Raw genomic sequence first — 22,495 nt, forward strand, 5'->3', positions numbered from 1 at the left:
TTCCTGGGGTAAGTCTGGTCTGTGTTGCCAGCTGATAGGCAACACATGGGTTCTCTTTGGAAAAGCACAAGAAAAAGACAAAGCTGAAATTAGCAGAAATTATGCTTCAATGCAGGACAGTTTCCACTGAGCAGGGAGGGCAAAAAGCAGCAGAATCTGCCCCGTCACATTTTGCAGGGTAAAGGCGGGTCAAAATTCAATGCATTTTGTCTCCTTCCCCCTAGCACGATGGCTTCGTTTCCTGTCTTGAAGCAAGAGACTTTGTTCCAGAACGGGACCTGGAGCTATCGAATTCCAGCCCTGCTCTACCTGCCGCGTTTCAGCATCATCCTGGCATTTGCTGAAGAACGAGAGGATGTGGTGGATGAACACGCCAAGCTAATAGCGATGCGCAGAGGAGCGTACAACCCCACCACGCACCATGTTCAGGTACCAGTGTGGGGAGAAAATGGGGGAGACTGCCCACCTGCACTGCTCCCCTGTCCCCAAATGAGCTGAATGTGTTTGCTGTAGGGAAGGTGGCAGCTGCTGCTTCTCCCCAGTTACAGGAGACAAATCTGCTTATAAAGTAATGCATGTGTCATTATAACTGCTGGGATTCAACCCCATGATTGGGCAGCTATTTAGGAGGACTAAAACGGGCAGGTGCAGCAGATTTTCTGGGGATGGCTCTGACCCATCACTGCAGAGTTGGGGAAGCAGACAGAGAGGTGAGACAGAAGTCCTTGTGGCGACAGCCACAGTGATGCGGAGGGGAGGCAGAAATGGGCAGTGCCAGAGGGATGGGGAGAAGGGAATTGGCAATCAGGACTATTTTTTTTTTAAATTCATCTTCTTAGGACTAATTTCTGGTTTAAAAACCAGTTGAGAACAGCTAGTCTCCCCACGCAAAAGAGTGTTGTCTGGTTTGTCTGTGCCAGTGAATTGGCTACCTTATTAATCTACCAGTTATTATTAACAGTTATCTTGCTGGGTGACTGGGGGTGGTGGAATCTCTATTTATAATAATTTTTTGCATTTGCAAATGCATTAATGTCTTGGGGAAAAAAAAAGTAATTTTGTTTTTCTATTAAATCCTTCATTGGTGACTGGTTGTCTTAGATTATAGACTCTTACGAGCTGGAGTCTGCCTAGCAGAAGCAGCCTCTGAGCACACCTTCAGTGTTATACCATTCAGGTAACATCTTGTGTAACCTCCTGTAATTCAATTAAGTAGGGCTCAGTTGGTCATAAACTTAGTAATTTGTGTTCACATGCTAGAGTCTCTTAACACGGAAACACTAAATATTCCAAAAAAGTTAATACTGGTTGAATAGACAAAGATAAGACATGATCAAACAGGGTAATCAGCAAGTCAGGGTAGAAAAGCTAATTAGTATAATCTTACTGAAAAATACTGCTGCTTTTACCAAGCCAATAACACTATGTAGGAATAATTTTCTAATTGTAATGTTAGTGTTAGAAATGTGATTGTGTTATCATAGAATCATAGAATCTTTGGGTTGGAAGGGACCTTTAAAGGTGTTATGTGCTATTCATTTAAAGAAGGATGGGGCTTGGGAGGTAGTTGTACCTGCTCTGCTACCTGTTTTCTGCGTTGGACAACTCGGGGTCCAAATTTCCACACCAGAGTGTGTAAAGCCATTCAGTCACGTCTAGCAAGGTGCCTCAGTGTAGGCTGGGATGCCCATTCACTCATGCATCAAAATGGAGGAATAAGAGTCCGAATGGAAAGGAATTTGTCAGCATCCAGGATACTTGAAAAGGGCTTACTTATCTAGCTGACTTCCTAAGAAACACTGACACAGCACAGTGTCTGTACCAGCACACTTTGACCACTGGGCATGTCTGTGTGTCATATAATTGTGAGAATTTCTGAAAATTCAACTACTGTAGTTTTTTAAAGTGTCATCAGACACTAGCTGCATTGAGATACAGAGCTATCAGCTCCTCATTGAGTAGTAATTAAAAATGACATAACCCACCTGTTTGGTGAAGTGCACGTGCATTGTGTCATCCAAATAATTTTCACTTGCATTTGGCGATGCCACTATATTGTCTTCTCATTTCTTGCGCTATCCACTAACTTGCTTCTCTTCTGTTCCGCTCATGCTTTTCTGTAACTTTTATCCAGGCATCCTTAGACTGTAACGTGGATCTGTTTGTAATGGTGTGTTTCATTCTTGTCTCCCTTCGCACGGGCCCTGGCAGTGGAATAGCATGGAGACCATTGCCAGTGCGCAGCTGAAAGACCACCGATCTATGAACCCCTGTCCTGTTTATGATGAGGTCTCAGGGAAACTGATCCTGTTCTTCATAGCTGTCCCAGGAAAGATCTCTGAGCAGCATCAGCTCAGGACAAAGATCAACCTGGTACGTCTCTGCTACGTCACTAGCATGGACCAAGGACGCACCTGGAGCACTGCCCAGGATGTCACCGATAGTACCATTAGCACTGAGTACAAGAACTGGGCCACTTTTGCAGTGGGGCCAGGTCATGGATTACAGCTGCTCAATGAGGCCCGGAGCCTGGTGATTCCTGCCTATGCCTATCGTATCTTGGACCCCAAGCAGCACCCCACCCCTCATGCCTTCTGCTTCATCAGCTCAGACCATGGGACAACGTGGGAGATGGGGAACTTCGTGGGGGAGGAGAGCGCGGTGGAGTGCCAGGTAGCGGAGGTGCACACCTGTGGCAGGAAGGTCCTCTACTGCAATGCAAGGAGCAGCAGGGGAGCCAGAATCCAGGCTGTCAGCTACAACCATGGGGTGGACTTTGAGGGAGGCCAGCGGGTTGAAATGCTAGTAGAACCTCCCTCTGGATGTCATGGAAGCGTTACTGCCTTCCCACCACCCCCTGATGCCAGGTGCCAAGACAGTTGGTTGCTCTACGCTCATCCTACAGACCCAAAGGGTCGAAGAGACTTGGGAATTTACCTCAACAAAAGCCCTTTAAATCCAGCACACTGGACAAAACCAAGCATCCTCTTCAAGGGCCTGTGTGCTTACTCAGATCTGCAGTACATGGGGCTTGGGCCAGATGGCTCACCCTTGTTCTCCTGCCTCTTTGAATACGGGACCCACCAACAATGTGAAGAGATAATCTTTGTAATGTTCACTTTGAAGCAAGCCTTTCCATCAGAGCACTGAGTCTTGAGCCTTTCCATTAGCATTCCTCTGAAAACCACCTTTGCTGATACTTCTTTTCACTGTCACTTCTCATCTTTCAGCAAAAGGTTTTTTGTACTCCTGCACCCTTAGTTTGGGGTTGGATTGTGGCGTCTGTAGATTACAAAGTCTATTAAACATACTCAAACTGAACATATGCTTGGTTTTGTTTTCTGTTGCCTGTTCTCCCTTCTTGCCTTTCCCTTTGGCTGCCATCTTAAATATCATGTACTCAAAACAAGCATGACCTTTGTATAGGGCCTCTCGCCTCGAGGTCTCCGATAGACTCGAATAGGGACTCGCGCGCTGACAGCGTAGGGACTGCATGGGAACAGAGGGCAGCGGTTTTATGCTGAGCTGTATTTAGTACGTTGCGGAGAAAGTGCTAGAGAAGGCACTGGGCTTACTGCCCTATATCTGCAATTACCTTCTTCAGAAAGCTGCTTTGGCTCTGGTTAGGTGCGCTGCTTCTTGCAGTCGGTGTAGGGCTTGCTGGCAGCTCTAGCTTTCAGGGCTTGCTGTCTTCTCCTTTCAGCAAGGCCATGGGGTGCCTTGCTCTTGGGATATTCCCAAGATATTGCCCACTTCTGCAGTGGATTTGGGGTTGCCTTGCTGAGCTCCCAGCCCTCCTCCTCCCCAGGACTTCCGTCTAACTTGGCCTTCTCTTTACTTCCCATGCTCTATGTTCTGCTTATTTGCCCCTTTTGCTTACACTGCACTGAGAAGCTGCAGCTTCTCGTGTAAGAAAACCCCAGCCTCATGTGCTCCAGCTGCTCCCTCTCCCTGGGCAGTGACAACAGGACCTGTCCAGGACACCAGGACCCCCCTCGTGTTTGGGGACAGGGCAAGTGGCAGAAATGGCATTTTGCCTGTATCGAAACTGCAGGATCAGGACAGGTCTGCAGAGGGAGCTCCCAATTTATAGTCAGGAGGGGAAATACTCGCTGGTCTGTCTAACACAAGTGCTAAGCTATGATCCACACAGCAACTGCCCTTATCACTGACAACCCAATGTCTTGCAAGTGTGGCTGCTGTTATTACAGAGTATTATTGGCATATAAGGCGGTGTGTTAAACAAGTAACATTGCCCAACTTCCAGCAAATTGCAAAGGCACAGGTATCTGAGGAAGGGAACCTGGCCAAGCCCAGAGCAGCATGAGAGCACTCAAGCTGGAAGGCTTTCCAACACAGACAGATTTTCAGCATGTTTCTGAAGGAAACAGCCCTAGTTTTGGTGAGAGGGAGACTATTCTGTGGCTACAGTGTGATTTGAAAGGTGGCATTATGCAGTGAATAGACAAGGGGAGTGACCAGAAATTAATGGGTACCAAGAGAGACACGTCAGAGCAGATGGAGCTAGGAAAGCTTTACCCATGCCTCTGGACAAAATTCTGCTTTATGAACCAGTCTGTGCTTGTTTGCTGTGTTCTGTGTGTGTGCACGTGTGGAATGGCTCCAAGGAAAATATGTTTGTTTGCTCTATTGGTGAAGAAAAATACCTGCTTTCCAGAGCGCTCTCGGAACACGTCCCCTTTGGGGAACGCTAGCAGGTCCCATAGGATCCTTTGCATTGTCACTGCTCAGGTCTGCAGGTCTCTGCTTGCTCAGTGTTCCCACCTTTGCCTTTTATTGCTGATAGCTTTCAGGGGTGGTGGGAGAAGGGGCCCTGATTTTTCTCACTGTCTAGGTTTGTTTCAGGGCATCTGGAGGCTGCAGGTACCAAAGGAGTGAAGAGAGCTCATGGTCTTCACAAATACACCTGTAATTTGCTGAGCCTTTCCCAAGCAGCAGGTCAGTAATATGCTGGGCTGGGGTAGCACAGAGTGCCTCAGCTAACCAGTACTTTGTGGGTATTACTCATGTGCTCTTTAGATGTAGGCCAGAGTCTAAATACACCTTTGTGGCCAATAGCCTGTTACTGATGCTTAATGAGGGAATGTTATATTTAGACTTCAGCAAAGCTAACTGCTGTCCTATAGCCTTAACCTCCCTCATCAGGCATACTGTGAAATATTTTCGTTTCATGACATGAAAATGCATATTCGAGAACTTTTCATCTGACCAAGCCTGGCAGTGCTGGTGCTGATGCAGTGCACAGGCTGGATATATGTGGGGGGGTTGGGTGACCAATGTGCATCTTGAATGATGCTACAGACAGTATTTATCCACTGGTTCTGGACAGGCTTGTGAGTTCCCAGCCAGCTGGTACAATCCTACCTAAACATCTGCAGCAAACCCGGTTTAGATAAAGTATTTATTGCCATGTCTGAGAGACAGCTTGGAATAATACCCTAACATGGGGAAAAATAATGTTTGCTTTGGGTATAGACTGCCAGGGCTGCAATTTTTGACTATCCAGCACCAAAATGTGTCCCAGTTCTTTTTGTCTGTGGCCTCATTCTCGCAAGTAAGTTTAAATGAAATACTGCTGCTGCAGTTATCTAAAAGCTTCTGTTGAGTCTGGGTTGGATTTGTCTGACAGATGTACCCATTATTCTTTTGTTTTACAAGGGTGTACACACACTTGTGTGCTGACCACACAGGGATTGGTCTTTCTTCAGTGCTGCAGAGTCCATGTGCCAGCGCCATGAGACGTAAAACAGACGCCATTTCCTCTTCAGGCAGTGTTGCAAATGAGCCATTTGGGATCACAGAGCTGTTTGTGTTAGGGGATTGGGATTCACCTTTTGAGCAGCTGGAGATGTATTGTGCTTTCTTTTACAACCAAGAAATACTCACAGAAACCAGCTTGCACATATTATTGCCACAATCATCACGTGTTTGGATCCCATCCGCTTGTTTGCATCTCCAAGTCAAGGAGCTGTGTGTGGCTGGGCAGGGGATTCACACATTTGAAGGAAATAGCAGCAGATTGCTAAAAACTGAAGTTGGTGGCGGGATGGATAGGAGTTAAGCATTAAGTATACAGCTAATCAGTCTCAGATATTTAATGAGGGCTTGTACCTCTGTTACCTTGTGTTAACTTGCAGTACATGAGGAGAAGCTCTCCAAACGGTTTAATTCCATCAAAACTCATGTTGTGCAGCAGCTCTGTCCACTCTGCGTCAACAGTGTGGGTCTGTTGCATGGAGAGCACTGTGAGGTCAAGCAGTGGTTTGACATTCAGAGCTGTTCTGCTTCCTGCTGCAGCTGTGTTCCAGAGAAGCTGCTGTGAGTATCAGAAATCCCAGGGAGCTGGTACAGGTGAGGCTAGTAGCACCCTATGGCCCGGCAGGACTGTCAAAGGAGCTGCACAGTCCCTTTGCCATATGCAGACAGTCTTCTTAGTGGGGAGAATAGAGTTTGTAACCACTCTGTAGCTTACAGCTACTGTCCATGCAGAGCCACTTCATGGCATTCAGCATCTGACTCCATTTAGGCACCTGAATCGATGGGAGCCTGGCTCCTAAAGCCCTGTGTGGGTCTGGGTGAAGCTGAAGGGCAGGTCCAGCTGAGCTGATTTTGGTCTGTAGACAGTGCTTGCTCAGCATGGACAGGAAGCCCTGCACGTTGCATTTCTGCCCATTTAGCAGGGTCCTATGCTGGCCACACAATTTTGGTGCCCACAGTTTAATCTCAATGGCAGAGATTAAGCTGGACACTGCAGAGCAGATGTCTGGATAACTGAAAGCACCAGGAAGGCTGGCAGGGTTGAATGCTGGGCTGTACTGGTTCACTCTCCCTCACTCACCCACAAATTCCAGTCTCTCCCAATGTGGTCATAGGCTGCTCTCTCCTGCCTTGCTGCCCACGCTGTGTACGGCGGCAGCGCTCCATACATGATCCGGGTACCGTGGTTCCAGCATTCCTCCTGGCTCTGCGAGTTGAGGGTTGCATAGGGCTAGTGGTGTCTGTGGCTTTCCTGGGGACTCTGCCTCTGTACTCTGAGTCCCAGGCGGAGTCCCAGCTTGGCTGCTGCTTTTAGATACAGCTCAAACGTGGATGTTCAGAAGTGCCAGTGAGTGAGTGTGCAGAGTGGCTGGAGGTGCAGGATAGGCAACCAAAGCTGCCATGCAGGCAGTGCCCCTGTAGCACTGTCCTTTCTTGCTGCAAACATGCTCCTTGTTGCTCTGGAGATGCAGCACTGAGCACGCCACGCAGCGCAGACAAGGGACAGATGTACAGACAAAGAAAAGGGAAGTGAAAGCTCCCGTTCTCCGCTCTCTGACGCAGGTTGCCAGACATGGCTTTGCCCCATCCCACCTTTAGGGATTTAGAATAGGAAAGATCTTTGAATCTATCTCACAGTAGCTTGACAAGGAGCTTTGGTCACAAATCCCCAGAGCAAATCAGCCTCTAAGTCTGCTTCTGTGCAGGGAAACATGAGTAGGGGTAGTTTTTTTTCAGTTCTTTGAAGTCCCCTCCTCACACCTAGCTAGACGTGAGGACTAGACAAGGCAGGAACGGGACAGTCAGTGCTAAGTATCCTAATGCACAGTGTGTTTCTGATCAGTCTGGGATTTATTTATTCCCTGGGGAGACCTGTAGCGGGTAGGACAGACAGACAGGAAAAAGATGGAAATTCAAAGGGTCTGGCAAGAGATCGTAAAGGGGATGGCAGGCCACCAAAGCCTAGGGGACTGAATTGGTGGGGGAGCAGAAGGGATCCCCAGCTGGGATGTTTTGATACGGAGTATTAGGACATCAAGGGGGAGGGAAAGGCAGGGAACATGGGCTTGCTAGTCACTTCAGCTGCAGCATGAAGAGGGAGAGCGGGGGCTGCAGGAACATGTCACGCTCACTCTCTGAGCTGTTTGAGTTGAGGAAGTTGTCCGCGGCTGAGTTTCCTTTCCCTCTCTGTACTATTGAAACAGGAAGCTGGTGAGCTGAAGCTGCCTGATCGTTACACACAGACACACAGGCAGCTCTGGCAGCTCCTGCACTGGCATTCAGGTTTCCTCCAGCTCCAACGATGGATCAGTGCTGGTACCACGGCAACATCACCCGCTCCAGAGCCGAAGACCTGCTCTCCAAAGTAGGCAAGGATGGCAGCTTCCTTGTGCGGGCCAGTGAGTCAATTGCTTCGGCATATGCACTCTGCGTGCTGTAAGTACAGCTTTCAACCTCGCGCTTCACACAGCACTTTTGTCCCCGTTTGTGCAGGGTGTTACCCCCTGCACCCTCTCCAGCACAGGGACAAGCAGCCACTGTACCCTCTGGGAAGGTACAGCCCACATCAGAGCATGGCTTGTTTCACCTGACTGGGCCACAGGGTAGGGAAGGGTTGGGATCAGGGCCAGGCTGAACAAACCCGTATTCTTTTACTGCTGTAATGCTCACACTACTCTTGCCCCTGATTCAAAAGGAGAGAGTAATCGATGATACTGAGGCTGTGCTCTGAGAGAAAATAACCTCCTGACCTCTTTGAGCCTGTTAACAACTTGGGTCAGGTATTTACATTTAACAACTCAAGAACTCAGCTTGGTACCCTCCCAGGTGCTTTTCTTGCTCTGGTTCAGCAAGTGTTTGACCCACCTGCTTGTACGATGCTGTGTCCCATTCAGCAAAAGGCTTGAAATAGTTCCTGGAGCTGTGCGTGATGCACCCAGCACAGTGGTGATTCTACCTGCATCATTAATGTGGCTCACGGGGTAAATATTTCATGTGGGAAATAGGGAGAGGAGAGAAGTGCTGGCAGTCCTGACCCCCGCCATTCTGGGTTGGGGCTGGGGACCAGAGGGCAAGGCCTCCTGCCCTGGGTTTGTGAGGGGCAGGTGTTATTCCTGGAGGCAGGCGTGCAGGGACGAGAGGAGATTGAAGTTAGGGGAAGTCTGAGGCATTTCACTTTGTATGACAGAGAAATAAGACAGTTGCTCTCTGCTTAGGAGAGATCAAGAGAGCCTCTGTGGGACCCTGTTCTGCCTGTCAGATCCTGCAGCAGATCGATAAAACTTACTTCATCCTTACCCTGCGTTAAATTACAAGCAGGTTTCTCAGTATAGTTTCTTTCTGAAAGTGTATTTCTTGCAGTGGTAAAGGTGGTGCTGCTGTTTACAACCCTGGCCTGGCTGCTTGTCTCTGAGGTCAGAGTTCTGGTGACGGCGGTTCATCTGCAGAAAGGCGTGGGGCTGGGTGACTGCCCTGTGAGCGTAGGTGTTGGACTGTCAGAGATGGGTGGCTGGGTGGTGGGGGTGTTCACGAAGTGCCGAGAGCCTCTGTGCCTGCCTGTTAAGACGTTCATAATAACCTGGGGAAGAGATCTGTCTTTCTGGAGGGAGCAGAGAGAGGAGGGCGGCTGCTGACGAATAGCCAGGACAAGCATGAGGAAGGAGGGGCAATCATGTAGCACAGGCTGAGGGCCCGAGTTACAAGTCCGGGAGCATTTTACTAGAATGGACTGTTGCTTCCATTGAGTGTTTTTGGTATGACCCCTTTTATTTGCCTTGTAACCAGTATGTACACAAAATACTTTTACAGAGTGATGGTGGGCACTATAGAAAGGGAAGGTGCTGTAAAAATGTCTACTAACATGCATTTGCACAATTTTTTCCATTGTAAATGTTTATGCAGCCAACTTTGAAAGGCTTTTGTGACTTGAGAGACATGGGATCAGGAAATAGAAACAATATCATGACCAGGATTTTCTGAACCGGGAGCCAAAGGTTATGTTCTTAAATCCATTCTGAGGTAGCTAACATGAATGGCTTGATTAAAGAAATGGGGAGCACCCAGCCTTGGCAGCCAAGAGCAGCTGGATCTGTGCTGCAAAGGGCTAGTGTTAATTACAGTCCGAGAATTGTCACACAAACTTCTGTCAAAGTACCTAACAAGCATTCAGTTTATGCTGGTTTGCAGCTAGTTTGTGAAGAGAAAGGGTTAAAGGTGGTGAATAAGTCTTTCCCTCTGAATGTCATCTTTGACAAAATGGGCAGCTTTGCTGAAGCTGAAAACTTCCTCAGAGATGTATCAGTTTCAGCTGTGTTATTGACTGGAAGGTGTTTGAAGTTTGAGCTCTTCAGTTACTTCTGTTTAAAAAACAGAGCGGCTGGAGACAATGAGAGAGAGAGGAATTGAAAGCCCGACTGCAAAAGGTTTGCACAAAAAGAGAATTATGTTGAAAGTGAGAAAGCGTCAACTGTGTATAGATAAGGACAACAAAAAACCCATGAAATTTGCTCTGAAAAAGAAGCGTCATAGTCTACAAAGCTCTAATATTTACTGGGAAGATCAGTCAAAATCCAGCAAAAGCTGTTATTATTATTATCATCATTGAATGAAATTGTGATTTTCTTGAAGAGCTGCTTAAGGAAAACCGGGTTTGTATAAATACAGACAAGTAAGGGAGGTGTATTTGCAGGGCCGTTTAAGAGTGCCTCCCCTCCTTTTCTGAAACTTCGAGCAGCAGCATTTAACTTAGCAGAGAGCTGGAAGAGTCAGCAAAGGCAGAGGGAATGCTCCTCCCCTGGCACTGCTGTCCTCTGCTCTCCTGGTCACACTGCCCCATAAAAAGCAAGAAGCAAAGCCATTTTTCCTCCTCCTTTGCTTGGATCGTTTGATCTGCTGGTTTTATTGACAAGAAATGGGCTCTCTAACTTACCTGGAGAGGAATGGCTGGACCCTGAAATCAAAAAGAGCCTGCTTAGCGTTTGACAGCATGCTGCATCTGAACTGAACTGGTATCATTCCTGGTGTAGAGCACCTTCTGTTGATGGTCCGTGTATGAATGGCTGCAGGATTAACAACACTTCTAGCGATTGACCCTCAAAGGCTAGCTGCAGCTCTGTCATGGTGTGCTTAGCACCACGCCTAGCATGGCAGTCCTGTTGAGGATTTCCAGCCGCTCCCAATAGGCACATCATCACCTGTCCATAAGAACAGGTACAGCAGGAAAGGAAAGAGAAAATACAAGCCTTTTCCCCTTCCCTCTTCTGTTCGGTTGAGAGGACAGAGGGATGACAAAGTACTTGGAGACATGTTTACACTGAGGTTGATGTTCTGTTTACCCGCCACATAGCTTGAACAGTGGTTGAGCAATCTGGAACTCAACCCAGTTTTTAGGGAGGACCTGGAATGTGACAGAAATTGAGACCACATAACTTGACAGTCAGGATGCTGAGGAGAGAAAGCCTAAGGGTAAAAATGGAGTAAGAGTCCCAGTCTTCTCCATCCACATGCACTAAATTAGGGGACTGCTAAAGAGGATTCCTGCTTTTGATCCTAGGAAGTGCTCCTCCCTGCTCCTGTCTCCCCCAATAGCCCTTTGCTCTTCCACTGATCTTGCCTGTCCTCAGCTTAAACCTCTTTACAGGAGACCTTATCGCTCTCTACAACTACCTGAAAGGGAGTTGTGGTGAGGTGGGTGTTGGTCTCGTCTCTCAAGTAACGAGTAATAGAACAAGAGGAAATGGCCTCAAGTTGCGCCAGGGGAGGCTTAGATTGGATATTAGGAAAAATTTCTTCACTGAGAGGGTGGTCAGGCATTGGAACAGGCTGCCCGGGGAGGTAGTGGAGTCACCATCACTGAAAGTGTTCAAAAAATGTGTGGACATACAGAACTACATGGTTTAGAGGGCATGGTGGTGTTGGGTTGATAGTTGGACTTGATGATCTTGGAGGTCTTTTCCAACCTTAATGATTCTGTGATTCTGTGATACAAGTATTATGACAGCAGCCTCATAAGGTCTGTGTGAGGGGGCACTTTCTGGGAAGGTAACAAGGAGAGTCCTCTTGTGATGCAAGAGCCATTTAGCTGGTTTTTTTATCAGTTTCATAATCTTCACACACAAATTTTCTCTCATCAGCTGCATGAGCAGTTCTGCTTAGCCCTGTTTGCATATCAGCAGGAGGAAATGGTGTAAGAGAACTGCATTGACAGATAAAAACAAAACCCATACCCTTCCTTGGGGCATATCCTCATCTGGCGTTGATTGCCCTGGGCTTGGTGAAATTAGCAGTGTTGCGGCAATCCAAAGCAGCTGGAGGTCATGTCTGTGACTTCCAGCTCTGTACCAGATCCTCAGCTGTGCGAACGAATAGGTGCCTGTGAAACGGTCTTACGTTGCTTAGTGAAGTGGTACTGAGCTCTGGGAGCAGCTCTAATTCTTCTGCGTCCTTTGCATTAATGCCATCAAAAGGTACAGGTTCATATGGATACATGACAAAGTCCTCCAAACACCCTGGAAAAACTCTACTATGATTTGTGAGTAATTTCTTTTCATTTCCAATTGGTCTTTGTGATTCCTTGTATAAGCCTGCCTAAAATCCTGGCAATCTCTCTGTCTCTCTCCTTCATGGGCTGATTCTGAAAGGCATATGATGACCAGACTCACAGCATAATTGTAAAAGAGATGAGGATGTTTTATTGATCTGGCTGATCTCCCCAGCTGAGGGGCTGACCTCAGCCCACATTTCTTGAGAATTCCACAGGTGACGCAGTGTTTCTGTTACAGCCAAGGAAGCTCCACAAGTGGATTCCGTTTTTTCTTTTGAGAGGAGGGGGTTGAAACCAGCATCTTTTGTTGGCTTAAAGCCATATTGTATGTTTTAATGAAGTGCTTTGCAGGTGACTTAAAAGATTTGATCAATCTGTTGTTCACTTGGGAGAAAGGTAAAAATGTATTTTCTTAGTCAACACTTCTTGGGCAAGGTCCACAAAGCTCAGCAGCTGCTGAGGAAGGTCATGCTTACAGCACTGCTCAGGCTTCCCTTGGGCTCTTGTGCATTAATGTGGCCCTCCGCTGGGCAAAAGACTCCTCCATCTCCCCTTAAATAAGAATCTAATTGAATTTAGCTGAGGCAAAATGTTCATTATGGCTGATCTACAGATGCACATGTACAGTGTGCATCCGCACCAGGTTAGCGAGGTGGGTTTTTACTTTAGGCTGTTGTTTAGGCTTTGTGTATGAAAATGTGCCTAGCAATCAGCTGTCTTACTGTGATTTAGCTGAAATCTATTATTTGTTTTTTCCAATACAAGTCAATGCACATACTAGCCTTCTATTTACTCATTCATTGCTGATTTTGGCCCTGTGTCTTTTGGATTTCTGCTTTTTCATTCCTTCCTGAGACGCCCACTCTACTGACAGTTAGAGCCATTTGGTGTTTTCTTTCTTTCCGGCCAGAAGAAGAGTTGAATAACTCACTCTGAGGCTGATGCTGATATCACTTTCTGCAGTGACATCTGCAAACATGTCTCAGTGACCAGGAACACTTCAGGTTTCTGTTAGTTCACAGACTCCAAGGAAAGAAAGAAAAAGAAATATTTAAAACCCTTGTGAATGAAGCCATCCATGTGTCTCGGGATCTTCCAATACCTTTTCTTATGGGGAAGGGTGCCACGGTGCGATTCCCTCCTGGAGATGGTCTAACCATATCTCCTCTGATCTGTTCCAGGTTCCGGAATTGTGTTTATACCTACCGAATTCTGCCCGATAAAGAAAATAAGCTAATTGTCCAGGTAAGCCATGCTGTGTCCCATTCAGTCCCACAAACATACACCTGCTCACTGCTTTTTTTCAAAGTAGTTCTAACGCCAAGAGAAAAAGGATATAAGGAGTTAAACTAATGCCCCTGGCCAGCACAGTGCTAGTCTCCAGTCCACTGCTGTGGAGATTTTAGTCTCCGATCTACACTCTTTCACACGTGTGCCTTCAATTCAGTGGCACTGCCATGTTTTATGTAACTGAGAACCTCAGCCTAAGGAATACCTTTTCCTCTGAAGACAGCTTCTTATCAATACATCATGGATCTTTTCAATCCAAAATTGCAGCACAATTTACCTACACCCAGAGAATGTAAATTGAGTTGTGGTCTCAGGATCCAGAATGTACCAGGATTGAGGGCAGGAGTTTCAGACCTTCTGTTTATTCCTATTCCTATTAGGAATCCTGAACGAGCCACTGCCCCTTCCTGTACCACCTCTTAGCCCTTGTTTTCTCAATATATAAAGGTGGGGAGGGAGGCATGGTCTCTTAAAGCCCCAAGAAGTGGGCATGGGTGTAGTAGGAGACAGTGGGGCCTGTAGCCTACACATCCTTTTAGCACGGACACTGCTGCATGGGAATTCCCTGTAAAATTAAATGGAAATGCGTATGCTACCCATGTGCCCCAGTCTGCCTTGCTATTCGGAGTGGGTCTACATTCGTTCCTTTCCATTTTGGATGACAATTCTTCTCCCACACTAGAAATACAGATTTCTACCAACTCCATGTGCAGCTCACACGGCTCACATGCACCATGTTACGTATTTCCTGATGTGCTTCAGGGGCATCAGTTTTTCTTTGAGATCTGCACCAAAGAGGCAGCATATCTGAAACTATAGAGTGATCAGGTTAGTGAGAACAGTTGAGTGCTGGCAGCTTGCTTTCAGCTGTGTGCGGTTGATAAGAATTGTGGATTGTGTGTCCTGGGTGCAGACACCCAGCCTGGTTCCCTCGAGAGCCACCTTTGGGTGACACAGGCTCAGGCTGTTCTGAGGAGCCCCACTCAGATGCAGCTCTGCACAAACTCGACTGCATTGCCACCAAGGCCAATTCCAGGCTCTCGGCGCTGTGCTCCAGAGGACTGCGTGATGTCCTTCCCAGCTTCAGCTGGTTTCCCCAGAGCCATTGAGATACCTCTGCCGCGTTTGCCACAGCGCTGCTGTTTCTGAGGTGGAACTGGAAGCAGGACACCATGCCAGACTTGACCTGGGTCTGTATGCATGACTACGGCCTGTCACCAAAGCTGATCTGTCTTCCCAGAGCACCAGGCAACACTGTGCAGAGGAGCCTGCACAGGCTCTGCAGGCTGCTAGCATGGTGCCAGCGCTCAGCTGGGATGAATAACCTGTCATTCTGATCTGGCTCCATACCGTGTGCTGCAGGTTGTTTGTAGTAATACTCTGTTTTATCCCATCATCTGATATATCTCAGCCTTGTTGTCCTAACTGATGTGTTTTGGCATATTGTGCTGGTGTGATGGTGTGTTGTGATGGTAAGACAAGTGTCCAGAAGTGGTGTTTATCATTATTTACAGTACCGAGAGCAGCTGCTGAGATCAGGATCTTACTGTGCCAGATAGCTCACAAGTGAAACATCCCAGGCAGGGAGAGTGCTGGGAAGACCTGAGGCCCAGGGACTGGGTACAACTATCCAAGTCCCACAGCAGCTCTGTGGCAGAGCCAGGATGGGACCCCGGCCGTGCTAATGATGTCCTTGCTCTTTGCACTGGCAGCGTGATGAGGAAGGGAACTTGTGGAACCCTAACTCTGAATGATTTTGGGGTATACATTTGGTAGCTGCTTTGTCTTTTAGGAAACAAGCACAGAAATGATCATGTGTTGGCTTTTCACCTGAGGGGACAGAGGAAGGGAAGGCCAGAGGTTACCTGCAAAGGCAACTGCATAACCCCACGCTTTGCCCTTCTGTGCCCTGGATGGGTCTCAGCACCCTGGGCAAGCCCTGGCCCCCTCCTCGTACCCCAGCTGCCCTGCTGGCATTCGTGTGAGTGACGCTGAACATGCAGCCTGGCCTGCAGCCTTTTGTAGAAGGGCACAGACACTACAAGTTAGAAGAGGGTTTGAAATCCGGGTTCAGAGCAACGTGCCTTTGTGCCGGCACCTCTCCAGGGAGTGCTGGGCTGCAGGCTGCTCCCAGGACCCACCTGTGTGTTAGGTGTGTGTAAGGTGTGCTGCAGACTTGGCACGTAGTTCTGTACGTTACAACCTGAGAGGATGCGAGTTACGTTTCCCAGTTTGTACTGGATCTGTAATTGTTTCTGCCATGACAAAGGGCCTGTTTTTGTGCACAACTATTCCATTTGTCCACAGATCAGAGCACTGCATAAGAAATCAATCTTTCTCTCTACTGTAGCAATGGGCAGCTCTCATGCCGGATCAAGGTTTACGAACCAGCAGAAAGTATGACTGATGTCAGTCATACCTTCACCTCCTCACCTTCTCATTTTGCAGGGTCTTATTTACAAACAAATACGTCCTCATCCTCTCCAGGGAGGGATTACTGGATTACTGCTGGATCCAGACAGCGTTGTTAGGACTCCAGGGGACCTTTCTGAATGAAACTTTTTGAAATCTACTAGATCTGTTAAGGAAATAGAATCTACTAGAAATATACCCGAAACAATTTGTAAGATTCTTTTGGGATCTGTGTTGTGATTGTGAGGGATTTCTCTTGTTCTTACGTTGTGGGATGCAGAGGGACTGTGGTGGAATACCTTTGTATGCTGGGTTGCCAGGAGCTGTAGGTTGAGTATCAGAAGTAGGCTAAATCAAGTGTGTTGTTAACTCATGTTTTGAAGACACAACACCTCTCATTTTGTGCTGCTTTATTCCTGTTCTGTGGGAGAGGCAGAAGAAGGGGGCTGGCTGCTTCTGGCAAGTGAGAGATGCAGTTGAGAGTTGTAATTGAGGCTCAGAGCAAAACAGTCTCTCATGTTGTTGGCTGCTGTTCTTCATATGTTGCTCCAGCCGCCAGACATTTTTGGTTGCTTGTCTGTTGAGTTTTGGATAAAACAAAAACTACTTCATGTGTATTAAAAGATCAGATTTTTGAAAATAACAGTTCTCCAGTGCAAGGTTGTCAAAGCTGTTGAATAGGATGGAGTTTTGACATTTAAAATTCCCATTAAAAAGGAAGGAGTCTACGAATCCTATGGAATTACATCAGGTGTTAAATTAATACAGCAATCAGTAGATACTTCTCATTTGTCCATTTATTAAAAAAAAAAAAAAAAAAGACATAGGAAAGTTTCAATGCTAAATCCTGAGATTAGCCTTCATTAGTTACAAATATGGGCCCTGGTCGTGCAACGTGACCTTTTTTGCCTGCACAGTGCTCCTTCCTGAAGCTAACAAAGTTGTCTTCCTGCCCAGATCTGGGCTGTTGTCTGTCAGGCATTTTTCATGATGACAGCAGGTTCAGAAGATGTGTAATATCACAGCTACAGACACAGCACTTGCGACATGACAGCTCTCCCTCTGTCACTCTCTGGAGTTTTTTTCACCTTTAAAGCTGCAAGTTGCTTCAGAGTTCTTTGAGTCTTGGAGAGTAGACTCATTTTTCTTTTTTTTAACTAGGGTCTGGTCCAGCACTAGTGGAATGGTATTCAGTCATTTTTTGCATGGTTAAATTAACTGTTCAAGTACAGGTGGCAGAAAGGGAGGTGCCTATTTTTGCATTCAGAGGTGCACATTTTTGCATGCAGGCTGAAGAAAAAATATTTGCATACGTCCTTCCAGCATTTTGTGGCATGCTATGTGATCTGCCGTTGGGCTTCTGCATCTGCAGCAGCGGTATAGCAGTTAGTGTAGTCAGGAACCCCTCCTGCCTGTCGTATCTGGAATCAAACTGTTATCCCCCCAAAACATACCAGGCCATAGTGGTTACAAGTCATAGACTTTTTTTTCTTTAAACACAGATATAAATTCTTTCCTTTATTTTCTGGGACTGCTGAATTTTCTCCTTCTATTACTTGAGACTTCAAAATATAGGCAAAGAAATCCATGGCTTGGATGAATCAAACTTGCATCCTGCCGATGAAAACATATTTAAGGAAGGGGGGTGGAGTAACAAAAAAAATGCTTGAAACACAGGATCTGTAACAGCAAGTAGAGATCTTTGTCCTTAGGCTGAGAACAATTAGTCATCAAGATATCTCTGTTAGCCTGCAGACTCTCACTGTAGTAGAACCTGAGAATCTGAGAACTAAGAAGCTGAGACAGGAAGACAGCAAAAACCGTACAGTTACACAGAGATCCAGGAGTAGGGGCACAAGGCTGGAAATCAACTGCCCCTGAGTTAGCTTAGCTGCTGCCTGCTTGTCGGGCAGCTCACAGCTGGGCTGCTTCGATGTTCTCTGTGAAAACAAATATGATTTTTCCCTTGCTCAGATGGGGAGGCCTAATTAATGCAGAGTTGTTGAAAGTTTGGGGACTAGCTGAGTGTAACTCAGTTCTTGCCACCCAGATTCATAGAAGATAAAGCTTTCCTATGCTGTCACTTAAAGCATCTCATTTATATAACAAGCTGAGGTGTCAATATGACCCTCATCAGTGCACAATCTGAATTCCTTGTGATCGTAGCCTCTCCTCAATGAAGGGAAGTGCTTCCCATTTTACAAACGGGGAACTCAGTCCCAGTCTGTTAAGGAGGATTGGGTTACCAAAAATAATTTTAAATAGCTGTCCCTTGCTGACTTCCTCAGGATCAGAGGGTGTGTGTGATACATGAGTATTCATCCTCCCTCATTTTAGATGTGCAGTCAAAGCTGAGTTGTATCTCTAGTCAGCGGGGAAGAAACAGGTTTCTGACCTGGGTGGGCTAAATTGTCCTTGGCAGGTCCTGTCTCTGCTGCCTAAAGAGCCCGGAGAATCCCCGTATACTGCCAGACTTGGCAGGTAAGGAGATTCCCATTACAGCTGGCTCTTCTTCAGTGTGAGAAGATGCTGGGGTCAAAAGCTGCTGTTGAAAAACTGTGGTACTGCCTTTGCCTAATGCTTTACCCTGTATTGCCTATATATACTGCAATTTTAAAAGCTGACTGCCAAGAGTATAACCTCCCTCCGGAGTGAGGGTGCTTGAAAGGAGGTGGTAAGAAGGAAGAAAATACTGGAGTTGGCTGGCCAGTAAATACGGATTGGTATAGGGTAGTGTGGTAGCATCTCTAACACCCTGTGGAGTTTGATCTTTCTAGATTTCTGCTTCATCTCAAGTAGGAATTCACAGCTTGTGTTATCTGATGGCTGTTCGCCAGTGTATCTCTCTGCTACGCAATCCGTCATGTCTCAGTGGCAGCTAGATTGCATCTTAGTGTATGCTTGTAGTCTATCAGATAACACTTCATAGGTCATTTGCAGGATCGAGCACTTACCTTGTGCCACTCCGTCTGAAGGGCTGGGGAGGGATATCCTGATGGACAGATGTCAACATTGCACAAATAGGGCTGTCACCAAAAACGCCACTGAGAGAGACTCAACCTCGTAGTTCTGGCAACAGCTTTAGTTTCTTGCTAAAGGTGGAATCTGCTTAAGAAACTGGGGCATCTGCAGAGCAGGCTTTTGGTAGCTCAGTGCCACAGACAGGTTTTATAATTGTGCGCTGTGCGGCACAGTCTGGTCCCTGAGTTTGAGGAATGCGCAGCCTCCTGTGGGCATGACCTGATGCTTTAGCTCAGACATGTAATGTTCCCATTCTGTGACCCAGAACTTGAACCAGACACATCTGTCCACCACCTCAGGGCTCAGGCCTCCCCAACCACTGCTGCTTTCTTCTGGCAAGGGTGCTCTTGCCTTCTCCTTCTCGCCAACCTGTTGTTTTTTGTTTTTTCTTGTACTACCCTTAAGTCTGCTCTCCCGTTCATGCCACTACCAGAGCTCTTGCCTCAAGTTGGGTACCTGCCTTGTAATGTTGTGGGCTGACAAAGACTGAGGCTCCAGTCACCCACAGCGCCTTGAACAGTGTTTGTATCTTCTGGCTGCTCCGCAGGAGAGGGCAGAAATAGAGCTTGGCTTGAGCGGGAGTAGGAACCACTTTACGTTTTCAAAGCAAACTGGAAAATTTCAACAAATGCATTCAGGTGAAACATTTCATTTTGATTTGGAGCTTTCAGAAGTTATCACACTGTTGCCAGGATGTTGAAGAAAACTTGTTATTTCATATGGAAAAAATGGATCATCCTTTTGAAAAAGTCCAGATAAGCAATTTTGAACTTTTCACCTTTAGGGTTTTTTTTTTTTTAATTAATGGGGGGAAGGGGAGCTGAATGAAGATGATGCTTTGTATAGCATATGCTCCAACGCCCTTAATTTTTTTAATAAACTTTTTTTTTTCTTCTTCTTCTTTGAGCAAAACTGTTTGACCAGCTCCAGAGTTTGGTAATTTCTGTGGATTAGCTTGTTGTGAGAAAGAATCGCGAAAAGCTGCCTTCTCATGCTGTGTATTACAGTATGAAAAACATTAATATTTTTAAAGTTACTGCCTGCCTTTTTCTTTTCACTTCATCTTCCCGGGCTGTCCTAACTGCCTGTCTCCTTGGCAGAAAACAGTGGTGTGCGTGCATCCTCCTGCGCTCTGCTCCATGGGTAAATGTGGGAGACATTAATTTTGCAGTTCTGGTGCCAGATCATCATTTCTGTGAGCATGAGCACTGCTTGCATTCGTGCTGAAATTCACCATTGCTGCAAGGGACTAATTAAAAATTACTTAACATTTATACTTACTATTTGTTGCAGAGGGAGGGTCTGACCCTATTTACTTGTAGGTTTTGCTAACTTCAGTGAAAATACAGATGCCCGGGCATCACTGTTTTACACTGAGTGATCATCTAGCCTTTTTTTGTTTTTTTTTTTCTGGTAATATTTTCTAGTCTGACAGGCTGTGTGCAACAGGAAACAAATGGTGCTATGTGAGCAGTTAGAAAGCAGGCCAGCAGCTGTGACTCACTATCAATGGACACTGAAGCTGTAGGCTACCAGTGTACTTGCAGCACCGGCTCCCAGAAGGTAGGAAAGCCGATAAATACTGTGTATAGTATTATATACTATGCAACACGCTTATAGAAACACATTTTTGGGGAAACGTCTAGATTTGTACTCTCTCTGAATGTGGATTGGCTAAATATGGCAAAAAGACCAAAATCCTCTGTCCCGGGATGGGCAAGACGTACAACGAGAGGGCTGACTCTTCACGTCAGCCGCTCGGCAGGGCTGTCCCTGCCTCTAGACAAAATTTATTCCGGCTTCTGTGTATGAGTCCTCCAGGGTGGAGCTCTGTGTAAAAGCTCCATTCAGCTTGCTAACCTGCTCTCAGAGTGCAGACGTAGGGCTGCTGCCCAGCCTGCCAGCATGATCTGACAAGAGCATGAGTTTAGGTCCGTTCCTGCATTCCTGGTGTCACTGCTGTTGTCACCAACCTCGGAGTCAGTGTCTGGCTGTGGCACGTGCAGTGCCAAGTCCTTTGTGAGCCCTTTGCAGAGAGATGCACAGTTTTTGTCCTTCTCTTTGATACTGCACTGTAATCTCCATTTGCTGTGCTGCTCTGACATGTGTGGCCAAGAAAGGTTTTCCTGTAGTAAGGATTTTGTGATTTGCCTTGGATCTACCTATGTCTGATCACAAGCTTTTCTACTAGGAAAATGCACTTGAGCTGATTTCAGTGGGAGATAATGCAAAGCAAAATCCGTTGGGTGACGCTCACCCATTCACAACATTGCAGCCACTTAAAGCTTCTGCCAGACAGCTGTGTGAGGATTTTGGACTTCCTTAAATTGATGTCAAAACCTCATGGTCTCCAGCGAGGACAGGGCAGGCACAGGCCTGCCCAGAATATCACTTGCAGGCTGCATGGAGGCTCTTAAGTCATCCATGGTCTGCTTGCAGCCGAGAGGCGTCGGGCACTGTTGGCCTCCCTCTGCATTGAAAGGCAGGAGGAGACCAAGTGTCCCACCAAGGAGGATGCTTGGTGGGCTGGGACACACCGGCTGGACAGCCACCCCCTCCAGGTGTACCGCCAAGGTGAGAGGGGTGCCAGCACCCCACGGTGCGTGCCAGTGTCCCCGGGAGTTAGAGGGGGACAAGCAGCACCTGCAGTGCTGCAGCAGAGGGGATGGGACAGCAATGTTGCATGAGGGACAGAGTGGCACAGCGGGGCTTGGAGGGGGTATTTTAGTAGGGAGCAGAGAGGGGGTCACCAAGGGGAAGGGAAAGGACTGGAAGGTGCAGCCCACTTGTTAAGATGGAACTGAGTGGTCCCAGCAAAGCTGTGGAGTTGGGGACCCTACGGAAGAGTCAAGAGCTCATCAGTGTGCAGAGCGTGGGAAAGCGGGATTTTATGCGTACCAGTAAATTTCAAGAGTAGTTAACGCCAAGGATGGAACTGGTTTTGCCCGAGTTAGTTATTGCCACAGAAAACTTGCTATGTTTGTGGTACTCCGTTGGCGCTGAAGGGTGGAGATATAATTAGGGTAATTACTTTTCTTGGATAGAAACAAGGGACAAGTGGACAACCAGGTAATAATTAGGAGCAATGTCTTGAAACATGGTTAGGGAAACATGTTTCTAGTATGCCCAAATATGTAATTTAATTATATTAAGCTTCACTTTAGTACTAAAAATGGTAGATATTCCAATTGGAATGTTTTTCGATATAATTTAATGTTGATTTAATTCAGTTTGTAAAACTCTTTACATGCAGGACTGAAAATAATTTGCAGTCAGGGCTTAGCAAAATCTGTGTACTTCATGTCTCTGCAAATACCAAAGCTGTTTATACAGGGAAAATGTTTTTTCCGCTGTTGCATCTGAGGTAGGAATAAACATAATGCATTTAACAGGTTTTGAAAAACTGAAAGAAGCAGCATTTAATAAGAGAACTAGGTATTTCCTGAAACGCAC

At 46.8% G+C, this 22,495-nt stretch overlaps 1 protein-coding gene across 1 annotated transcript; it reads left to right on the forward strand.

Annotated features, from left to right (window-relative positions):
- Positions 1-228: 228 nt before the first annotated feature.
- Positions 229-3,150, forward strand: NEU2 (sialidase 2 (cytosolic sialidase)). Its single transcript, XM_010285928.1, has 2 exons — positions 229-429; positions 2,212-3,150. The coding sequence occupies exons 1-2, from the start codon at positions 229-231 to the stop codon at positions 3,148-3,150; spliced, it is 1,140 nt and encodes a 379-aa protein (XP_010284230.1).
- The last annotated feature ends 19,345 nt before the right edge of the window (positions 3,151-22,495 follow it).

The sequence above is a fragment of the Phaethon lepturus genome, unplaced genomic scaffold (assembly GCF_000687285.1).
Source record: "Phaethon lepturus isolate BGI_N335 unplaced genomic scaffold, ASM68728v1 scaffold18194, whole genome shotgun sequence".
NCBI classification, from domain to species: Eukaryota; Metazoa; Chordata; class Aves; order Phaethontiformes; family Phaethontidae; genus Phaethon; species Phaethon lepturus.

Coding starts and splice junctions, on each gene's coding strand:
- NEU2 (XM_010285928.1), top strand. CDS start 229: ATGGCTTCGTTTCCTGTCTTGAAGCAAGAGACTTTGTTCCAGAACGGG. Junction 430..2,211: donor CCACCACGCACCATGTTCAG/GTACCAGTGTGG, acceptor GGGCCCTGGCAG/TGGAATAGCATGGAGACCAT.